The sequence below is a fragment of the Sceloporus occidentalis genome, unplaced genomic scaffold (genome assembly GCF_023333645.1).
Source record: "Sceloporus occidentalis isolate IW3139 unplaced genomic scaffold, rSceOcc1.0.p SCAF_3, whole genome shotgun sequence".
In the NCBI taxonomy this organism is placed as follows: Eukaryota; Metazoa; Chordata; class Lepidosauria; order Squamata; family Phrynosomatidae; genus Sceloporus; species Sceloporus occidentalis.
This window is the reverse complement of record NW_028316983.1, coordinates 129,638,469-129,660,325: the sequence shown is the minus strand read 5'-3', so window position 1 is coordinate 129,660,325 and position 21,857 is coordinate 129,638,469. Positions and strand designations below refer to the sequence as shown.

The window sequence follows — 21,857 nt, the reverse complement described above, 5'->3', positions numbered from 1 at the left end:
CCTAATTGCAAATCTTCATGGTTATTATGCGGATAGACCCTTTGGTGAAGAAGCAGCTGCTGCATCTGATTCTGCTCCACATTGCCTGGGAAATGGGGAGCGGCCAGGTCCATTATTCTGTGCCAGAGGAATCCCAGCATGGCACCTTTGTGGGCCGCATTGCCCAGGATCTGGGGCTGGAGGTGAGTGAGCTGGTGCCTCGGATGTTCCGGATGGAATCCCAAGGCCATGGGGACTATTTCAGGGTAAATTTGCAAAATGGGATTTTGTTTGTTAATTCCCGGATAGACAGGGAGGAGCTGTGTGTCAAGAGCCCTTTGTGTTCCATTCACCTGGAGGTGATTGTGGATAAACCCCTGCAAGTCTTCCATGTGGAAGTGGAGATTGCAGACATAAATGACAATGCCCCTGTCTTCTCTGTCACTGAGCAAAAATTGATTATTGCAGAGTCAAGGTTGCCACATTCTCCTTTCCCATTAGAGAGTGCTTCTGATGCAGATATTGGCACAAATGCTCATTTAACTTATAGGATCAATCCAAATGATTATTTTACCCTCAATGTAGTAACAAATGAGGACCATACAAAGTCAGCTGGGCTTGAATTAAAGAAAGCATTAGACAGAGAAGATATCTCTGTGCATCATCTATTGCTGACAGCCACAGATGGGGGCAAACCAGAGCTCACAGGAACAGTCCAACTGGTGATAAATGTGTTGGATGTAAATGATAATGCTCCATTATTCAATCAGTCTGTTTACAAAGTCAGAGTGCCAGAGAATCCAGTGAATGGGACTCTTATAATTACACTCAGTGCCACAGACATGGATGAAGGCAGTTTTAAGGATATTACTTATTCCTTTAGCACCCTTGTTTCTTCTAAAGTTAAAAGCATCTTCCAAATAGATGACAGAACAGGTGAAATTAAGGTTGCAGGACCATTAGATTACGAAGATATTAATTTGTGGGAAATTCATATTGTAGCAGAAGATAAAGGCAATCCTCCTTTGGCTGGACGTTGCAAAGTTGTGATAGAGATTTTAGACATGAATGACAATGTACCTCAGCTGTCACTCAAATCTCTGTCAGTGCCAGTGCCAGAGGACTCTCCTCTTGGTATGACAGTGGCACTTATTAGTATCTCAGACAGGGACTCTGGAGCCAATGGACAAGTGAGTTGCTCCCTGGGGCCTTCTGTGCTCCCCTTCAAGCTGAAATCCACCTTCAAGAATTACTACTCTCTAGTTCTGGAGGAGCCCTTGGATCGTGAGCAGATAGCTGAATATGTGCTGGTGGTGATGGCTCGGGATGAAGGAACTCCATCACTGTCGGCTAGTAGTACCTTATCAATTCCTATTAGTGACATCAATGACAATGCACCTGCTTTTGCTCAGCCGTCCTACACAGTCTTTGTGAAGGAAAACAATACACCTGGGGCTCACATCTTCACAGTATCTGCGTCAGACCCAGATATGGCTGAGAACAGCCTAATCAGCTATTGGATAGATGAAAAACTTTGGCCTTTGTCAAGCTACATTTCAGTGCACTCAGAGAGTGGGAAGCTCTATGCCTTGCAGCCTTTGGACTATGAGGAGCTGAAATTGTTGGAGTTTCAAGTGAGTGCCAAGGATGCTGGGCTGCCCTCTTTGTGTGGCAATGTGACAATTCAAGTGTTTGTGGAGGATGAGAATGACAATGCACCTGCAGTATCTGGACTGGAGGACACCCCTATTTTGTTGGTGGTCCCTGTGATGGCTGGACATGTTGTGGGTAAGATCCGTGCCCTGGATGCTGACTCAGGATACAATGCATGGCTACGGTATGAGCTGCATGGGGCAAGCAATGGGCCCTGGCGTGTGGGGCTCTATACTGGTGAGATCAGCACCACACATTCCCTGGATGAATCTGGAAACACTGATAGCAGCCAGAATTTTGTGGTAGTGGTGAAGGATCACGGTAAGCCTGTGTTATCAGCTACAGCCACAGTCAGTGTGTCACTTGTAGCAAGAACTCAGGCCATTCAAGCTGATGCCCATCTTCTCAGAACTGGAGGGAATGGAAAAGCCCAGGTGGAAAATGTCAATGTCTATCTAATCATTGCTATCTGCTCAGTGTCCAGCTTGTTCCTGCTGGTGATTGTAATATACATCGTCCTGAGATGTCATTCCCAGGCAAAGGAGGCAATGGTGTATGGTCCTGGGACAGCCACACTGGTCTGTGCCAGTGAAGTGGGCAGCTGGTCATATTCGAATCGCCACAGCCACATCCTGGCAGGAGTGAGTGGGGAGGCTGGTGTCAAAAGTGACCTCATGGTTTTCAGCCCCAACATTCCTGTCTTTGCAGAGAATGGGAGTGTTGGGAATACAAAGGAGCTGGTTTCAAATTCATCTGAAGAGGTGAGTTATATGTGATACTGAAAGCTAACTGAAACTAACACCCTGTTATTCTTTTTGGTGTGAAAATACTGAAGGAAAATATTGTATTGGAGAATGTTGCAATGATTTAATACCATTAAACTAGACAGTTTCCTTTACACATTTCTCCTTATTTAAATTAATTTTTGTGTTATTGTTTCCCACCTATAGACTTTTAATGGAATAGCAAAGTTAGAACAATCAAGCATTAAAACATAGGGCTCATGGTGAGAGCTGGTGGGATAGATTGTGGAGAGGATGGTGGGGACCAATGGGGGTGGGATGGGAAGCTGTGTTTTATCACAAAAGTGGGAGTGCCATGGACATGGAGCTGCTTTCCTTCAATAAACTAAAGAGTGAAAAACAACTGAACACTAGTCTTCAAATAAAATGGCTGCTCAGAAGACCAGGAACAAATATGCCCATGAAATCCCAAAGTGCTATGAAATAAAACAGTGGATAATGTATATCTCTAGGAGAAGAAATCAAAGAGGCACTGTCAAAGGCTCTACTGTTGCTGGATCTGGTATATCTGCTTGCTGATATATAGACACTAAAAGCAAGTGCTTCTTCTTTACCTTACAGAACCTTTAAACTTACATGTCTATATAACTTTCCCTGAAGCAACAGTCAGTAAAGCATATTCTATCAAATATGAATAACAGATCCTAATCCCTTACCCCTTTTTACTGGAGGTTTCTTATTATAAGGTTTGTTACCTAATCAGTTCCACATATACAAAAGATAAAATGCAGAAAAAAGTCACAACAATTTCTATATTACAGAAGAACACAGACCAATAACAACCTCAATCCCCAGGATATTCCAAGATTTCTTTTCAGGATGAATAGCGTGTCCCTTCCATCACACCATTAATAATAATAATAATAATAATAATAATATGTTTTATTTATATACCGCTATTCCAAAGATCATAGCGGTGAACAGCAAGTAAGCTAATTAGCAAGTAAGCTAATTTGCCCCCAACAGTCTGGGTACTCATTTTAGCGACCTCGGAAGGATGCAAGCCTGAGTCGAGCTTGGGCCCTTTTGCTGGTTTTGAACTCGCAACCTTGTGGTTTTGAGTGAATGGCTGCAGTACAGGCATTTAACCACTGCGCCACCAGGGCTCCTAAATGAAGCAGGAAAAGCCAGTTGCAGTAAAGGAAGCCCTAAATGCAGTAGAAAAAGTTAGTTATGTTTGTGTGCCTTCAAATAATTTCTAATTTATGGCAATCCCAAGGCAACTCTATCATGGGGTTTTCTTGTAATAGTTCCTAATTTCGGTGAAGCTTTTACTGCATAGTTTTATAAATCAGCAAGGCAACAATTGGCACTAAACTGACAGAACTGTTTATTTATTATTTCAATCAAAAGAGAGTATCCAAGACGTGGGTAAAAACAAAGATTTTTGTTTTTAGTGGAAATTTAGACTATTACAACTTTTGATCATTAAATTAGAAAGTTTGAATATGGTTCTTTGAGAATATATAAGCTGAGATCAAGTGAGATCAACTGACCGTTCAAAGAAAAGACAACTTTCTAGCTGTGCTAGAATTTGTAGGCAGAGAAAGCAAGTGATAGGATCGAATGGAAATATATATATTTTTTCTTGTATAGCTTTGATATTCAAGGATGTATAATAATATTGTATTATAGAGAGTCCATATTATATTTCTAGAGAGGAACTTTAAAAAGACACTCTGTTTCAAGTAGATAGGGAAATGCACTTTTAATTTCTATTCTAAAATGTTTATATTTTTATCTTTAGTACATAATTAAGCATCGTTTCATTATTTAATAATTATTGAATTACTTATAATAAATACAGCAGCATATTAATGTTAAATTTTTAAATACTGTTTTAGTCTGTTAAATTAGGTTTGTGATATCACGTGTATTTTTTAATGGTTAAATTGATTTTGTTTGTATGCTGTGCAGGGGTACCTTGCTACAGTGTGGGGTATATATATGATAATCATAATTATAGCCATATAATGCACTGCTTGGTTACTGAATGCAACAAAGTCCAATAATTAAACATCATTCAGTTTCATGGACAAGCACTGAATACTAATCTGCTTAATAAGTGTACATGCAACTGTTCATTACAGTGCCTAAATTATTATTTCATTTATCCAATAGTGAAGAAGTCCATTACCCAATGATTAATTTTATTTGAATGATATTGCAAATATATATTGAGCTATGCCTTTAATAATACACAATATTTTATTCTTGAATAATTATTAAGCTTCCAACTTCATGAGAAAATATCTGTACTTTATATTTTAAAAGCACTGTCTCCAAGCGACCAATTGAATAGATCAAACAAGTTATTCCCCCTTTTTCTTCACTATAAATATATATGTTCAAATGGAGAATATTGCTTCCAATAAATATTTTAAGGTAGTGTGGAGATAAATGTCTTGTGAACCTGATCTTACTTTGGCAATAAATATATTGAGATAATTTGAAGATAAATGTGTTGTGAATCTGATCTTACTTTTGCTAACATCTACAAAAGTTTACTTTTATTACTTAACATTGGCAAGCAGTATTAGCAAAGACAATCGTTTTTTGCACTAATCATGGGTTAGTTCCACCAGCCATCTCCGAATAAAGGTCACAAGTTTAATACTTTATAGTTACAAAAGCTTGATATAGTGTGAGTGAACCTGCTAGTTTTGCAGTTGTGGTCATTTGAGGGTTGTCTGCATTGGCAAAAAGAAAAAAGCAGTTTCACCTTGTTTTGAACCTCAGCTGTTTATATGATGCATGAGGCTGAAATGGGGTGAAACATGGACAAAACCATGTTCTGGGGGAAAAAAACTGGAGCAAAATAAAGCCCTTTTGTCAAGTCAAAGGTTTTCATGGCCGGCATCCATAGTTTTTTGTGGGTTTTTGGGGCTATGTGGCCGTGTTCTAGAAGAACATCTTCAGATGAGAGAAGAGAGTGCTCAGCTCTAACTCGGAAAGTGCAGTTTAACGCATTGGTGTATAAGCAGTATGACGTGAGTGTGGGAATGCAGGAAGGCCTAGTCAGATTATGTAGGTGGTTAGAAGCATATGTCCTGGGGCTGGTGAGATGCTGCCACCAGGGCCACTGCTTGCCATATGATGTTTTTCTTTAGTTGAGCATACCAGCATATGAGTGGCTAGATGCACCATCAACCCAGATGCACCTGTGAGCCATCACACATCCCATGAATCAAAATTATAACAAACACAATAATAATACAATGGATATTATAAAACATCCCCCAATGGATGTAATAAAAATATAAACAAACTGGTTAGTCCAATATGGAGCCATGGAATGAAGCAGGGAAGGGGGCAGGTATTGGGGGGGGCCTCCATGATGGTATATGTCAGTGGGTGACTGTTTGACTGGTCACAAGGGGTGTCCAATGGGATGGCAATTGTGTGGGACAAGGGAGGTAATTGGCAGTCATAGGCGGTTTGTTGGTGAAATGGTGCACATGCATGTGGGGAGGAAAAAAATTGAGTGGTGTGGCTTGACTCAGTGTTGTGCCAACTCCCTGTGGGTTTTTGGCCCACCTTGGGAATGGGTCATGTGGACATTGAGGGTTTCAGCCATTTTTGGCAATATTTTATTTCCATCCTTTGGCCAGAATAACAAATTTCTGTTGTTGAATTTACTGACATTTGTTCTATTTACTTAAAGCAACTGGGAAAGGAGAACTTTACAGCTATGTTGTTCTCTCATATATCAAGGATTAGTTTGTGTTATCCACTTTTTTCTGTATAATCTTACTTCATGCTAATGTTTCATAATACATTCAGTTTTTTCTGTCTTGACAATTAGATTTTTAAAATATTATTAAAACTGTTCTGGGCTTCTTGTTTATATTTTGAAGCGTTATGCTTTTTGTTTTTGCCGTGAACCTCTTTATTTTTTATCTTAATTGCGATATTTTCTAAAATAAACAAAATCTAAGTAATACTGTTTTTTTCCCAATGGCCTGAAACACATGAGACAAAAGAAGCATCTTCCAGCTGCTTTGGGGGTGGGGTGTTTACATGACACAAGCCCCCAAAGTGGCTCAGAGTCGCTCCAAGGCCACCAAAGGTATTCCAAAGCTGCCACAAAAAGGAGAAATTTAAATACAACACCTACGCGAAGCAGCTTGGGATCGTAGACTAAAGCCCACTTTGGGAGTGGGGTGTACGGTCCCCACAGTCCCAGCCCAATCATGGCCATAGGCTATGCCTTCCTGGCCATCTGCTTTGCCCCAATGTGAACCTACCAAGTCAAGCATGCTTTAAATTATTACATTTTAAGTATACTTTTTAATAACATAATTTTCCTTCAGTTTCATCAAATTAGTTGATAGAGATTTCATATAGCAAATAGTTTTACTTGTCCTTTTAAAATTTTATTGCTGTGCTGTTTACTCACAATATTGACCATCTATTCCAGTCATTTCATTCCATAAAGTTTTCAGTCTATTTAAATTATTTATTGTCATACTTGGTTTATTGCAAGCAGCTTAGCATATTGCTAACAGGTGCCGAATAATCATAGTAAAAAGAAGTACTTAGAGAGATCTTGTAGCACCTTTGAGACTAACTGAAAGAAAGAAATTGGCTTCCATAGAGCTTTTGTTATATATGTCTGTGCCTGGCTTCCACTCCACCACTTGCATCTGAGGAAGTAGCCTGAAGTCTACGAAAGCTCATGCTGCCATTTTCTTTCTTTCAGTTAGTCTCAACGATGCTACAAGATCTCTCTATGTCCTAATTCTACAGACTAACATGACTATATCTTTGAATGCTACTATAGAAAAAAGAAGTGTATTTATGCTCATACATGCTGAAAAGGCTTTGGATTGAGTGGTGTGGAGGCTTTTTCCCTCCTTTCCCTCATTCCACGTGTTTTTGTTTGGTTATATGTTTTTTAACTATGCAAAATCAGTATATCAGTGTGAGTAGGGATAGGAGGAGAGCAAGGAGGAGAAGCAAGGCTGTTGGCACAGGAGAAATAGTCTGCTTGGAGCTGATTGATTTTTCCTTTCTTTGCACCACAAGATGACACCAGAAAAAGTACAGCAATTAGGGTAGTGCAATAACAGGATTCTGGCCAATGTTATCAGGAAAATAATAATAATAATAATAATAATAATAATAATAATAATAATAAATGTTTATTTATAAACCGCTTTTCCAACGATCAAAAATGAATTGTTGTACATTAAGGCTGCAGTCCATTCATGTCTACTCAGATGTAAACCTCAAATAAATATGTATAGGAATGTACCTTGACTTTACAAACATCAGAAGACAATGTAAATACTGTGATATAATGTGTTTGGAAAAATTATGTTAAAGGTATTGTGTACATCATTGAGCTCCATGAATGATAGGTTTGTGTACAAATAGATAGTTATCATTAGTAGTCATGGTATCATTAAATCAGCCACAGTGATCGAATTAAACATCTTTTGTACAGGAATCACCACCACAGTGAACAGGAGTTGTTTATTTTTGAAAATATCTTGTTCTCTAGTTGCATTGAGATATGGATAAAAATTTTAATAAAGTGACTAATTGGACTTTTTTCACGTGGGAGGAATGTATCACCATCCTGAAAGAAGACGAAAGTGGGGCCAATTTGAAAATTACGTACTAGCTCATCACATGCAAAGACAACACAGCAAAATTTAATAACAAAAAGTGATTTTATTATTTAATAATAAAAGAGAATGGTTAACTGACTATGAGGCAGTACCTGTATTTGAGAGCTGATATCTTCTGATATGGTAAACTGTGAGGTTCAATACATTGCATATAAAATGAAGTGCCACAGAGCTGCAAAACTAATGCTAAAAAACAAACGTACTTTGGTAGCCATTTTTTTCAATGAAAGAGCTCCACATTTGTTCATCTTTTCTTCAAGTGTGGCCCTGTAATCCACAGTGCCTTCTTCTGTGCAGTGTGAAATATTCTCATTGCTTTCTTATACTGCATTTTATTTAAGAAAATATTGACAGAACTTTTCTTGTCACTTGAGTCTTTCACCTCTGAAGGTCTTTCATGTAGAAGCAGAAATCAGGGACAGCCGAAAAGAGAAAATCATAAGTGTGTGAAATGTTCTTGGGGATTCATTACTTGACCCATTAAAACATTACTATCAGCAGTAGAAAGAGGTTTCTTCTCAGCTGAAGGTCCCTCAAGCATCTAGCCTGATCCTGGCTATACCAAATTAAGAAAAGAAAGAAAGAAAGAAAGAAAGAAAGAAAGAAAGAAAGCCATACTTGTTCTCAATGGATAGTGATATCATGTAAAGTCTGGGTAAGATTGCAACTTTAAACCACGCATGCTTATGTGTGTACAGTTATAACCTACTCTTAGTTTCAAAAATATTTTATTCATACCAGAATATTTATTTTTCTTTCTGCAGACTGAATTAGGTATTTCTAGCAACTGTATGTTGCTTTCTCAAGACTTTTTAAAGAGCCTTGCATCTCTCTCCTCTCTCTTACTTATAAGCAGAGGAACCGATAGCCAATTGCATTTTTCCTCTGTGGAGCAGAATGTCCTAGTACCCATATGCTTTTTTCTTTCTTTTAGAAGCGTAAAAACAAACAAACCCTGATTTCAAGCAGAAAAGTAGTTGCAGAGCAAAGGATTAAGCTGACACATCATCTGCCATTCCTCTATTCAAAATCGCAGTCATGCATGTCTTCTGTTTGGTGTCCAGTGTGCATCAGATCCTATAATACCCACATCTGATGATGGCTCCTTGCTAGGCCCCCAGAACTCACCAAAGAAAGGCTTTGCTGCACACCAAAGGCTCCTGTATGAATGTAGGAAGGAGTAGGACCCTCTGATGTTAGAAATAGCAAATTGTATCAAGTTTTTAAAATTGAGCAACTTCATTTTATTTGAGCAACTTGAAAAATAAAATTGTATGGATTCCTAAATGCAAGACTACTTGAATATCAAGTGGTGGTTTATGAATGGGCCTTCACAGATCTAGCATTAAAATGACAAGCAAGAGGTGACTGCAAACATTTTACAGAATGTAATCATCTGCTTCTCCATTTCAAAATTCAGTCACAAGGGGTCACTGTTGTCTAAGGAAATATATGAGAAGAATTAAAATCCAGAGCTCCTCCCTGAAAACCCTGTCTGACAGATTCACAGAGAATGCAGTAGACCTGAACTCTATTCAAAGGATTATTCCAAACCTAATTCGGATGAGATCCTAAGATTCTGTTCTTCATTTTTTCAAGGACAGGGAGTTTTAGAAAACTGAAGATGCTGCTGGGCTTTGTTTCTAGCTTTGTCATGGTTGCCTGGCAGAATGATTCTTTGGTGAAGCAGCTGCTGCAATTGATTCTTCTCCACACAGCCTGGGAAATGGGGAATGGCCAGCTCTATTATTCTGTGCCGGAGGAATCCCAGCATGGCACCTTTGTGGGCCGCATTGCTCAGGATCTGGGGCTGGAGGTGAGTGAGCTGGTGCCTCGGATGTTTCGGATGGTGTCAAAAGGACAAAAGGACTTCTTTGAGGTAAATGTGCAGAATGGGATCTTGTTTGTGAATTCCAGGATAGACAGGGAGGAGCTGTGTGCTGATAATCCTGATTGTTCTATTCACCTGGAGATGATTGTGGATAAACCTTTGAGGATCTTTCATGTGGAGGTGGAGATCAGGGACATAAATGACAATGCTCCTGTTTTCTCTGTGGCTGAACAAATTTTAAGCATAGCAGAACTCATAATGGCACCTGGCACCAAATTCCCATTAGAGGGAGCATCTGATGCTGATATTGGTACTAATGCTCTTCTAACCTACAATATCAGGCCCAATGATTATTTCACTGTAGAACAGAAAACAGATGACCACCATAACAAACCCTTAACAATTGTTTTAAAGAAACTGTTGGATAGAGAAGAGACCCCTATCCATCATTTATTACTCACAGCTACTGATGGGGGCAAGCCAGAGCTCACTGGTACAGTCCAGCTAATGATCCTTGTGATAGATGCCAATGACAACCCTCCTGTCTTTAACCAGTCCATTTATAAGATAAAGCTGCTAGAAAATGCTGCTAATGGGACATTAGTTATCAAACTGAATGCCACTGATTTAGATGAAGGATCTAATGGAGACATCTCCTATTCTTTTTCTACGCATGTACTATCACGTTTTCGAAAGATTTTTAGCATAAATTCCAATACAGGAGAAGTAACGGTCAACGGAAGAGTAGATTTTGAAGATACTAGTATATATGATCTTCAGGTGGTGGCAGAAGATAAAGGCAATATTCCCTTGTCTGGGCACTGCCAAGTGATCATCGAGGTGTTGGATGTGAATGACAATGCTCCAGAGGTGTCAGTTTCATCCCTTTCAGTGCCAGTCCCAGAGGACTCTCCACTGGGGACAGTGGTGGCCCTCATTAGTGTCTCAGACAAGGACTCTGATGCCAATGGACAAGTTACCTGCTCCCTATGGCCACTTGGGCTCCCCTTCAAACTGGTGTCCACCTTCAAGAATTACTATTCCTTAGTGGTAGCTGAGCTCCTGGATCGGGAAAGGGTGACTGAGTATGGATTGAAGGTGATGGCACAGGACCATGGGCTCCCATCATTATCAGCCAGTAGTACTGTGGTTGTGCTGATTAGTGACATCAATGACAATGCACCTGTCTTTGCTCAGCCCTCCTACACAGTCTTTGTGAAGGAGAACAACCCACCTGGTGCCCATATCTTCACAGTATCTGCCTCAGACCCAGATGTGGCTGAAAATGCCTTGATCAGCTACTGGATAGATGAAAAGCTTTGGCCACTCTCAAGTTACATCTCAGTGCATTCAGAAAGTGGGAAGCTCTATGCTTTACAGCCTTTGGACTATGAGGAGTTGAAGCTTTTGGAGTTCCAAGTGAATGCCAAAGATGCTGGATTGCCCTCCTTGTGTGGCAATGTGACTATTCAAGTCTTCGTGGTGGATGAAAATGACAATGCACCTACAGTGACTGGGCAGACAGAAGAGAGCTCTATTCTTCTAGTAGTCCCTGTGCCTGTCGGGCACATGGTGGGAAAGATCCGTGCCCTGGATCCGGACTCAGGATACAATGCATGGCTGCGCTATGAGCTGCATGAAACAATGAGTAGGTCTTGGCGTGTGGGTTTGTATAGTGGTGAAATCAGTACCATTCGGTCTCTGGATGAGGCAGATGGCAGTAGGAGTCACAACCTTCTGGTACTTGTGAAAGATCATGGCAAGCCTCAGCTGTCCACCACAGCCACACTGTCTGTGTCACTGGTGACAAGTGCTCAGGCCATTCACACCAATATCCATGTTCCAAGGACAGGTGAGATCTCAACGCCCCTGGCAGACACTGTCAATGTGTACTTGATCATTGCCATTTGCTCAGTGTCCAGCTTGTTCCTTCTGGCCATTGTCGTGTATGTGGCTCTGCGATGCCATTGCCCAACGAAAGAAGCAATGGTGTATGGACCAGGCACAGCAACTCTGGTCTGTGCCAGTGAGGTAGGCAGCTGGTCATATTCGAATCGCCACAGCCACATCCTGGCAGGAGTGAGTGGGGATGGTGGTGCCAAGAGTGACCTCATGGTTTTCAGCCCCAACATCCCTGCTTCTTTTGAGAATGGGAAGCAGCAGGACCTTCTCTGTGGAACGGTTAGTATTGCTGGTGGTAGTTTTTTCCTCTCTGAGCATTATATAATTTCTATAATACTGTAAAACAATTTTGTTGAACTTCACTAATAATTTTGTTGAACTTCACTTGGAATAATCAGATGATGAAAAGATTATGTTTTCTCTATTCAAGTGAGTGCAGCTGCTTTATTCCTGAGGACTATTTTTGTAAATGATGGATTTATGTAATTCAGGGCATAACAGTAGGACAAATTTATATCTTTGATGTGCACTCCTCCAAGAAACCTGGGAACTTAAACGTATACGTTGATAATGGCCTATTCAAAATCTAGTCCCTTTGCTGAAACATACTTTTGACGGTTCCCGTGGAAAAGGAAATGACACACAAATCACTTTATTTCTGTCAAATATAACACTTGGTAATATTCAATCTGAATTTGCCAATGGTTTTCAGATATTTGACAATATTTAATGTGAATATAGCTTCCAATCCACTGATAGTAACACAGAAGCCAGTGGTATAAAATGACAGGTTTGTAGTTCAAGTTTAAATGTTAGTATGAGCTTCCTTAGCAGAAATTCACTTATTAGCAGAAAGTGGCGTTGTTGTTCTTGTTGTTGTTATGTGCCTTCAAGTCATTTTTGACTCATGGCAAATCTAAGGCAAACCTATCCTAGGGTTTTCTTGGCAAGTTTCATCAGAGGGAATTGGCTATTGCCATCCTTAGGCTGTTACTTGCCCAAAGTCACCCAATGGATTTTTATGCTTGAGCAGGGGTTTGAACCCTAGTCTCCAGAGTCATAGTCCAGCACTCAAACCACTACTGAGGAGATTATCAAATTCATCTCAACTGACATTCTTAAGAAAATACAAACATCTGAAGGAATTACACTTTGGTATCTGCTTTTGCATAAACAATTAGAGACCTATATAGGCGACTGATGCTATAAAACTGGTACAGATGTGGGAGGAACATGTCATGTTAGCACAGATCCTGCGTGCGAACAAACTGTATGCATGTTTTTCAGGGCTCTCATTTGTGCCCATGTATGTATAGTTTGCACACATGCAGCTTTTCATCAGACAGATCATGGAAAGCATATACAGTTGTCCCTCCATATTCGCTAGGGTTAGGGGAACAAGACTCCCATGAATATGGAAAAACCGCAAATAACAAAAACACTGTTTTTCCCTGAGAGGACACCTTTCTAGGAATCTCTAGGTCCTCCAGTGCAACTCTGTGGTCAATGTCCAACATACACTGACCATAGAATGGCACTGAAGTCGCTACAAATGGTCTTTCAGTGAAACTTTTAAAGTTGACCACAGAGTTGCACTGGAGGACCTAGACAGTCCTAGAGAGAACATATTAATGAAATTCATGAATAATCAAATCCGCAAATATCAAATCCGCAAATATGGAGGGATGACTGTATATCAGATCTGGAGCCTGGTGTCACACAATCTCTATCCCCTCAACTGTATGTTTATTTCTTGTTACGTACATTGAAGTTTACTCTGACTTATGGTGACCTGGTCAGAGGGTTTTCTTGACAAGTTTTCTTCTGTGGAAGTTTGTCATTGCCCCGCTCTAAGACTGAGAGAGTGTGATTTGCCCAAGGTCATCCATTGGGTTTCTATAGGTGAAGGGGATTTGACTTCTTTTCTCTCAAACATTTAAGTCACTGCAAAACACTGACTCTTGGACACATGTTCATTGTACATAATTTGCAATGTGCAAAGGGCTCTAATCAGATGCTGAATGGGACCTACTTGAACAATCGGATAGTGTTTTCTTCTTTTTTGTGACATTCTATAGCAAAGTCATTTTTTCTGCATAAGGAGTGAATAATAATATGTAATATATCCATTACCTCTGTAAAGAATTTTGTCAAGAAAGGATTGTGCCAAACAATGCAAAATAAATGCATAAAATTAGCTCAGACAATTGGACACTTCCATTGGATGTGGATTCTGCATTGTGCGGACTTGTTTTGTAATTAAGACTATACTTTCCTTTGTTTCTGATTATGGTCAATTGACCACAATAAAACATAACGAACAGTCACATACAGTGAGTTCCTAACACTAGCCAAATGACTCTTAATATTTTATTATGAATGTGCTTGAGCATTTGTATTACAGAAAGTATGGAGAAATATTTTCTTCCACAGAATCTAACAAGTGGTAGAGGCTGGGTTTCTTATCAAGTAGTTAGACTTACTTAAATGTTAGTCGATAACTTGGCTATCTATATTAGACATCTGTTGTAGGTGACAGTATACAAGCGATTGCCTCTTGTAGTTGTCTTAAGGAAAAGCTTATTTCCCATATTTTCCTCCTTATTTTTCAAATCTTATGTTTAGGATTTCTAGTCCAGGTATTTTTATGTATTTTTAAATACACAAGCGTTGGCATTTATCTGAAGTACGTTTAGAAATTTCCTAAATTTTCACATCTGAGAGTTTTTTTCTTAGCCTTTTTTTGCTTTTGCACCTGCAGTGTATACACCTGCTTGCATTACTATCATGATGTATATAAAGAATGAATAACAAAACCATCCATGAATAAGCCATAGATAATTCTCAATAAGGGAAGATGTGAAAGGCCTAAAACAAGGCAATCTTTTCTTAGGCCTGCCTTTTTTTATTTACAAAGTAAATAATTCCTTAATGAGAAAATGGTTTACTTCTTTGATATAACATGATTATTAAATTATTTTAAACACTGGGCAATCTCTGATTAACCTGTTTTCTATCCATACATGCCTCAGGAACCAGACATGTAAACTAAGTCTATGTTTATCTTCTAGTGACCAATTATAAAACGAAGCATGCTAAATGGAAGACAACGTAGCTGAGAAAAGCCACATGCTATGATGGATGTCTTTCACTGCTTTGAGAATAGAATAACTATTTATAATGTATTATTTTTTTTATAATTTCCTCTTTGTCCTGGGAATACAGTTTATAAGTTTTCTAAACCTTCTATATCTTCATAACAACATGTAAGGTAGGTTAGGCAAAAAATCTAGTCTCTGGTCTGATAGGGAAGCCTTGACTGACCAATGGTCTCCTCAGTCCAACCAACTACACTATGTTAATTTGTTCCTTAATGTAGCCAGAAGAATGACAATGGATAAATATTCATGCTAAAATGGTCATGAATTATCCTTTCTGTCCAAGTGACATGCTGGATTTCCATAGTGAGTTGCTACAGCAGTTTGGTATAGAAGATCAATGCCAAATACAATATAACATATGTTTCTCCATCTGATACAAGTTTGTAAGGAACTTCTTTGGTCTTTATTCCACTGCTACAGATTAAAGAAAGGTAGAATATAGAATAAACAAATAATAAACCTGTGCACCACCACAGCCTATAATGTTATTAAATTGTCCGTCATTTGTGAAGTATTCCTGTACAAATGCCAAATGGAGATTCTTGCTACAAGTGAAATGCAATGTTTAAGAACTCAAGAACTCCTTAGGGAGCTGGGAATGTTCAGCCTGTAGAAGAGAAGGTTAAGGGGTGATATGATAGCCCTGTTTAAATAGTTGAAGGGATGCCATATTGAGGAGGAAGCAAGCTTGTTTTCTGCTGCTCCAGAGAACAGGACCAGGAACAATGGATGCAAGCTCCAGGAAAAGAGATTCCAGCTCAACATTAGGAGGGACTTCCTGACAGTAAGGGCTGTTGGACAGTGGAACAAACTCCCTCGGAGTCTTCCTCCTTGGAGGTCTTCAAGCAGATGCTGGATGGCCACCTGTCGGGGATACTTTGATTGAGATTTCTTGCATGGCAGGGGTTGGACTGGACGGCACTTGTGGTCTCTTCCAACTCTATGATTCTATTATTCTAATGCTGTGTACATTGATTCTATCAACTTCAAGTGAAGAAGATGGAATCTTTTAAAAGGGGGAAAATATGCTTATACTGAAAATGACCAACAGAAGAGAAGATTCCATGAGATTTTATGTTGAGATGTTAATTATCAGAAGAATAAAGCAGACAAGAGTATTTATATTCTGAAAATATGGTGGTCAGTTCAAAGTCTTGTATACAATGTTGTTGTTGAGTGCCTTCAAGTCATTTTTGACTTATGGTGTCCCTAAGGGTTTTTCTTTGCAAGATTTGTTCAGAGGCATTTCTAAATTTTGCCTAAGATCACCCAATGGCTTTCCATGGCTGAGCAATGGATTTGAACCCTGGTTTCCAGAGTCGTAGTCCAACACTCAAACCACTGCACCACCCTGGCTCTATTGTAGACAATACAATTTCAAATAAAAACAAAACGAAGAGCTATGTGGGAAGAAAATAGCATTGATATTTTAAAACTCCCATACTTAGTAGAATACATTTACAGATTATTTCAAAAAGATGAAGTATCACAAAGATCCAAAATTATCATGTTTAAAGAAAATAGACATAATATTTGGATTGATAAGAAGAATCATTCTGCTCCTACTGGTTAGACTGAAAGGCTTCCATCAAAACACCGTGAAAGCAAGTATTGGTAACACAAGGGGGAGCTATTGACTCAGAAGTGAGATTCTGAAAGAAGATTTGCACCTCCTTCTCACTGGATGCACATTCTGCCTGTCGTTGCAGCATTGGAAGAGCAGCATTATCTCTATTCTAACCAGGCAAGTGAATATTAGTTTAATTATAGCCAGATAATTTTACAGGAGATCATCAGTACCTGCATGTGCCATGTCTGTTCTGCAAAGGGATGCCAGGGCCTTGGTGCGACTGTTGCAGCTGATGCTCCTCCACATTGTCTGGGAGATGGGGAGCGGCCAGCTCCATTATTCAGTGCCGGAGGAATCCCAGCATGGCACCTTTGTGGGCCGCATTGCCCAAGATCTGGGGCTGCAGGTGGAAGAGCTGATGCCTCGGATGTTCCGGATGGTTTCCAAAGATCAGCAGGACTATTTAGAGGTAAATACCCAGAATGGGATCTTGTTCATCAGTTCTCGGATAGACAGGGAGGAGCTGTGTGCCCAGAGCCCTTTGTGCACTATTCATTTGGAAGTCATCCTGGATAAGCCCCTCAGGGTCTTTCATGTGGAAGTGGAGATCAATGATGTGAATGACAATGCTCCCATTTTTTCAGAGGGTGAGGAGCTTTTGAGTATTCCAGAATCAGTGCTGCCAGGGGCCCAGTTCCCTCTAGAGGGAGCCTCTGACGCAGATGTTGGTACGAATGCTCAGCTGAAGTACAAGCTCAGTTCCACAGAATATTTTGCTGTTGAAGAGAAAATCAAGGACAGACACAGTAAATCGTTAGTGCTTCTGTTAAAGAAGCCTCTGGACAGAGAGCAGATCCCTGTGCATCATTTAGTGTTAACAGCCACTGATGGAGGCCAGCCAGAACTCACTGGCACCGTTCATCTTCAGATCACAGTGATAGATGTAAATGATAATGCACCTGTACTTAATCAGTCTGTTTATATGGTGAAACTGTTAGAAAATGTGATGGATGGAACATTGGTTATTAATCTCAATGCAACAGACCTAGATGAGGGAATGAATAAAGAAATTTCCTACTATTTCAGTAAGCATGTTACTCCTAGCATTAAAAACATATTTAGTATAGATGTAGATACAGGTGAGATTAGGACGAAAGGAAATGTTGACTACGAGGATACTAATCTGTTTGATATTGAAATTGAAGTGAAAGACAAAGGAACTCCCCCGCTGGTTGGGCACTGCAACATCATCATAGAAATAATGGACATGAATGACAATATCCCAGAAGTGTCAGTGACATCGCTGTCAGTGCCTGTACCAGAGGACTCTCCATTGGAGACAGTGGTGGCCCTCATCAGTGCCTCTGACAGGGACTCGGGATCCAATGGGCAAGTAAGCTCCTCTCTATGGCCACCTGGACTTCCCTTCAAGCTGGTGTCTACCTTCAAGAATTACTATTCGCTGGTGCTAAATGAACCCCTGGATCGAGAGAAGGTTGCAGAATACAAGCTGCTTGTAACAGCCCAGGACCAAGGGGTGCCATCACTGTCATCCAGTATCAGCTTGGTGGTACCCATTGGCGATGTGAATGATAATGCACCCTCTTTTGTGCATCCATCCTACACAGTGTTTGTGAAGGAGAACAACCCACCTGGGGCACACATCTTCACTGTGTCAGCCGCTGATCCGGATGTGGCTGAGAATGCCCTGGTCACCTACTGGTTGGATGAGAAGCTCTGGCCCCTCTCGAGTTACATCTCAGTGCACTCAGAAAGTGGGAAGCTCTATGCTTTGCAGTCCTTGGATTATGAGGAACAGAAGCTACTGGAGTTCAAAGTGAATGCAAAGGATGCTGGGCTGCCCTCTTTGTCCAGCAGTGTGATTGTACAAGTCTTTGTGGTGGATGAGAATGACAATGCACCAGCTGTATCTGTGCCAGAGAGCACTCCCATCTTGCTGGTGACCCCTTTGGTGGCTGGACAGATAGTAGCCAAAATCCGGGCCTTAGATGCTGATTCAGGTTATAATGCATGGCTTCACTATGAGCTGCTTGAGGCAGGTGGTGGCCTTTGGCAGGTAGGAGCGTACAGTGGGGAGATCACCACCACACATGCATTGCGTGACATGGAGGGTGACAGTAGTATTCAGACTGTGTTGGTGCTGGTGAAGGATCATGGCAAGCCAGTGCTATCAGCCACAGCCACTCTGAGTGTGTCACTGATGGCGAATGCCCAGGCCATGCATACTGATGGACACCATTTTAGAGCAGGGGGGAGCCCACAACCAGTTCCTGCGAGGACTAATGTTTACTTGATCATTGCTATCTGCTCGGTATCCAGTTTGTTCCTGCTAGCAGTCATCGTATATGTGGCCATGCGCTGCCAGTGTCAACCCAAGGAGCCAATGGTATACGGTCCTGGAACAGCCACACTGGTCTGTGCCAGTGAAGTGGGCAGCTGGTCATACTCAAATCGCCACAGCCACATCCTGGCAGGAGTCAGTGGGGAGGCTGGTGGCAAGAATGACCTCATGGTTTTCAGCCCCAACATTCCTATCTTTGCAGAGAATGGGGAGGTAAGGAATGGGAAGGAAATGGCTCCAGATTCATCTGGACAGGTAAACATCCGAAGGTTTTTTGCCTTTTATTTTACTTCTCATATGCATATATATGTTGAATTTATAACTTAATGACTACTTATTGTAGAGGATGCTTTTTTCTTATGACTGAAGATGAAAGGGCTTTTTATTTGTTTCAGTGGTTTTTTATCATCTTTCTCAGTTCCTAATCTTGACTGGTGACAAGATATGTTGCTCAGTGATATTAAAAAGTTATCTTTGTACTCATCCACCAGGGAAACTATGGGACAGTACAGACTGGCACTTTATGTTGGCCTGTACACGCAATGAGAGCTGGGTGTCCACTCACTCTAAGCCCTTACCACACCGCCCGGCCGCTATTATGGCATGTGCCCATCCACACAGCATGCTTCATGATGACGCATGCCAGGTGCAACTCCCAAATGATGCTGCGTAGAAGGGACATCATGACACCACTCCACAGGGCTTATGACATCCCTTCCTGAACACAGAAAGAAGCACCTTTTGGAGGCTTATTTTTGATCCCTCTGGTGGCCACGGCATGTGATTGCTATAGCCTCCATCTGGGGTACAGCGCCTAAGACAGTTTCCACCTCTTTCTGGATCATAAGAACACAAGTCCATTTAGCCCTGCATTCTGCTTTCAGCCATAGCTCATCAGGTGACTTTCAGACTCTCAGAGGCAAAATCGGAAGGGAACATCCTGAGCTCTTCTTTGTTTCGGTCATCTGATACCCTCAGAAACATATTTCCATTAAACATGGAAGTTTCCTATAGGGTTCTTGGCTAATATGAAAGGCCTGTCTCTTTTGAATGTGATCAGTCCATTTTGAAAAAGCCACCTAAGCAATGCTCCATGAGCGTCACAGTTTCAATATGTGCTGGGGTCTTTGGAAGGAGACCCCTTCCTCTCATCAGTTCTACACCTGTAATGTAATTCCATCTTGTGTCTTGTAGTTCTGGTCTTATGGATATAGGAAAAGCAACAAAATCCCCCCCCCCCCCCCCAGTTTTCTTTACACCATTATTTTGTGTACATGTCAGGCTTTAAGTTTTTTTGTATTACTTAAAAGCTGAATGATGGGAAGGGGGGGGTGAATGATGTTGTTTCATTGGGTTTTATGCCTCAGGTGCAGATAATATTATTTAAAATATTTTAAAAATTGTTTATTTCACACATCTCTCTGGACTAGTACAAAACCTTTTTTGGACACTTTGCTTTCCCCTGATACTTGCACACAATACGCATCTAGGTAGATTTGAAAGCCTCAGCTGCCCTCCTCTCAGGTCCCAATTGCCTTGTAAAATTCCTCATCTAGTTTTCTCTGTTCGCAGTTCCATCTTTGTCTGATAATTCACTGCCACCAGTCACCAAATATCTTGGCCCAACAATCAGGCATGGATGAATAAACAATATTTATTTATGAAACATGTGAAAATGAACAAGTGGAGTTAAAATATAGGCTCATAAATGCTTGTTATAGTTTTCTGCACCCTTAATTCATTAACTTTCAGCAATTCTCAACATACGTGTGTGTGTGTGTGTGTGTGTGTATATATAGTTCCTGTCTTCTCTATCTTCCACTCATAAAACCAACTAACCAACCAACCCCATTTTCTAACTGAAGAACCTCAGTGTCATTTTTTGCTCTTATCCCAGCTATCACATTCTCTCATCCATCCAATTAGCCACTTGAACCATACCCTTTTACTTTACAGACAAACCTATCAATACAAACCTGTTTAAACAGTCAAACATCACAACCAGCTTTGTTGGCAGGCAGATGTCCAACATACAGTTATCTATTGAACATTCTTTCTTTTACAAACATTGTTTTCATTTGATAGATATGACAGGCAGGGAAGTAATTTTGTTTTTCTGTGTGCTGATTTCTTCCCTGTTGCCCCTAGGAAAATGGTTGAGGCAGAAAGAGAGCATTTCCTTCACTTTGGTTTGTTTTATTATGGTTCTAAAGATTTATAAGCTTATAAATCGATCTGATTGATTAGTGGTGTCATGCAGACACTTTTTTTGGGGGGGGGGAATCTTCTTGTCAAAATCTGGCATAGTGTAAGGCATGATTTTGCTGTGAACTTGGAGGTACACAACTGAAATCTCCCCTCTCCACGTATTTACTAAGTATCTATTCCCTATCAGGACTGGAAAGGAATAGCAAAAGGGGTAGTTTATCTCTTGAGATAAATACGTCAATAAATTTTAGCTGTAAAAATTTAATTGACGAATGAACTTAATTCATTTTTTTATCAAAGGAAAAATAGAAAAAACCCCCACAGCTTTTTGTAAATATGCTTACAAAAGGTTTTGTAAATATAAATTCCACAATTGACTAAAGCAACTGGCCTTGATTTATGTATTTCATTTATTAATTTATGATGTTGGCTCTTAGGTTGACAAGAATTAGCAGTGATTAGCTTCTAGAAAATAAACTAGAAGAGATAATGAAAGATGAAGGCAATGATACCTATTTCCCAAGCTTTGTTCCAGATGAGAAAGCTGATAGAGAACATAGAGAACATAGGTAAGGTATGCATTTGGACTGTACTGCGAAACAGTTATGAGAGTGAGATTGCTGTGTCTGGATGGTGAAAAGGCTTTTAACTGAATAGAATGGCACTTTAAAAGTGTCTGTTAACAGGAAGTTTGGGCTGGAATTTATAACACTGGATATCTTTATGATGTAAGAAACTATCTTCATTAATAT

At 40.2% G+C, this 21,857-nt stretch overlaps 2 protein-coding genes across 6 annotated transcripts in view; both read left to right on the top strand.

Moving 5' to 3' along the window:
- Positions 1–21,857, top strand: part of LOC149316771 (protocadherin alpha-C2-like) — a 227,031-nt gene that overhangs the window by 53,948 nt on the left and 151,226 nt on the right. Inside the window, exon 1 of one of the 5 annotated variants that reach the window (XM_089516249.1) lies at positions 191–2,393. The exons of 3 other annotated variants lie outside the window; for them this stretch is intronic. In XM_089516249.1, the coding sequence (XP_089372375.1) occupies positions 204–2,393 (2,190 nt within the window). In that variant the 5' untranslated portion in view covers positions 191–203. Of the gene's footprint in view, positions 1–190; positions 2,394–9,600; positions 12,084–21,857 lie in introns of those variants that run through there. One more of the 5 variants, XM_089516239.1, reaches the window with a different exon arrangement.
- Positions 16,681–19,224, top strand: LOC149316773 (protocadherin alpha-3-like). The gene has a single exon (XM_089513290.1). The coding sequence runs from the start codon at positions 16,777–16,779 to the stop codon at positions 19,222–19,224; it is 2,448 nt and encodes an 815-aa protein (XP_089369416.1). The 5' UTR covers positions 16,681–16,776.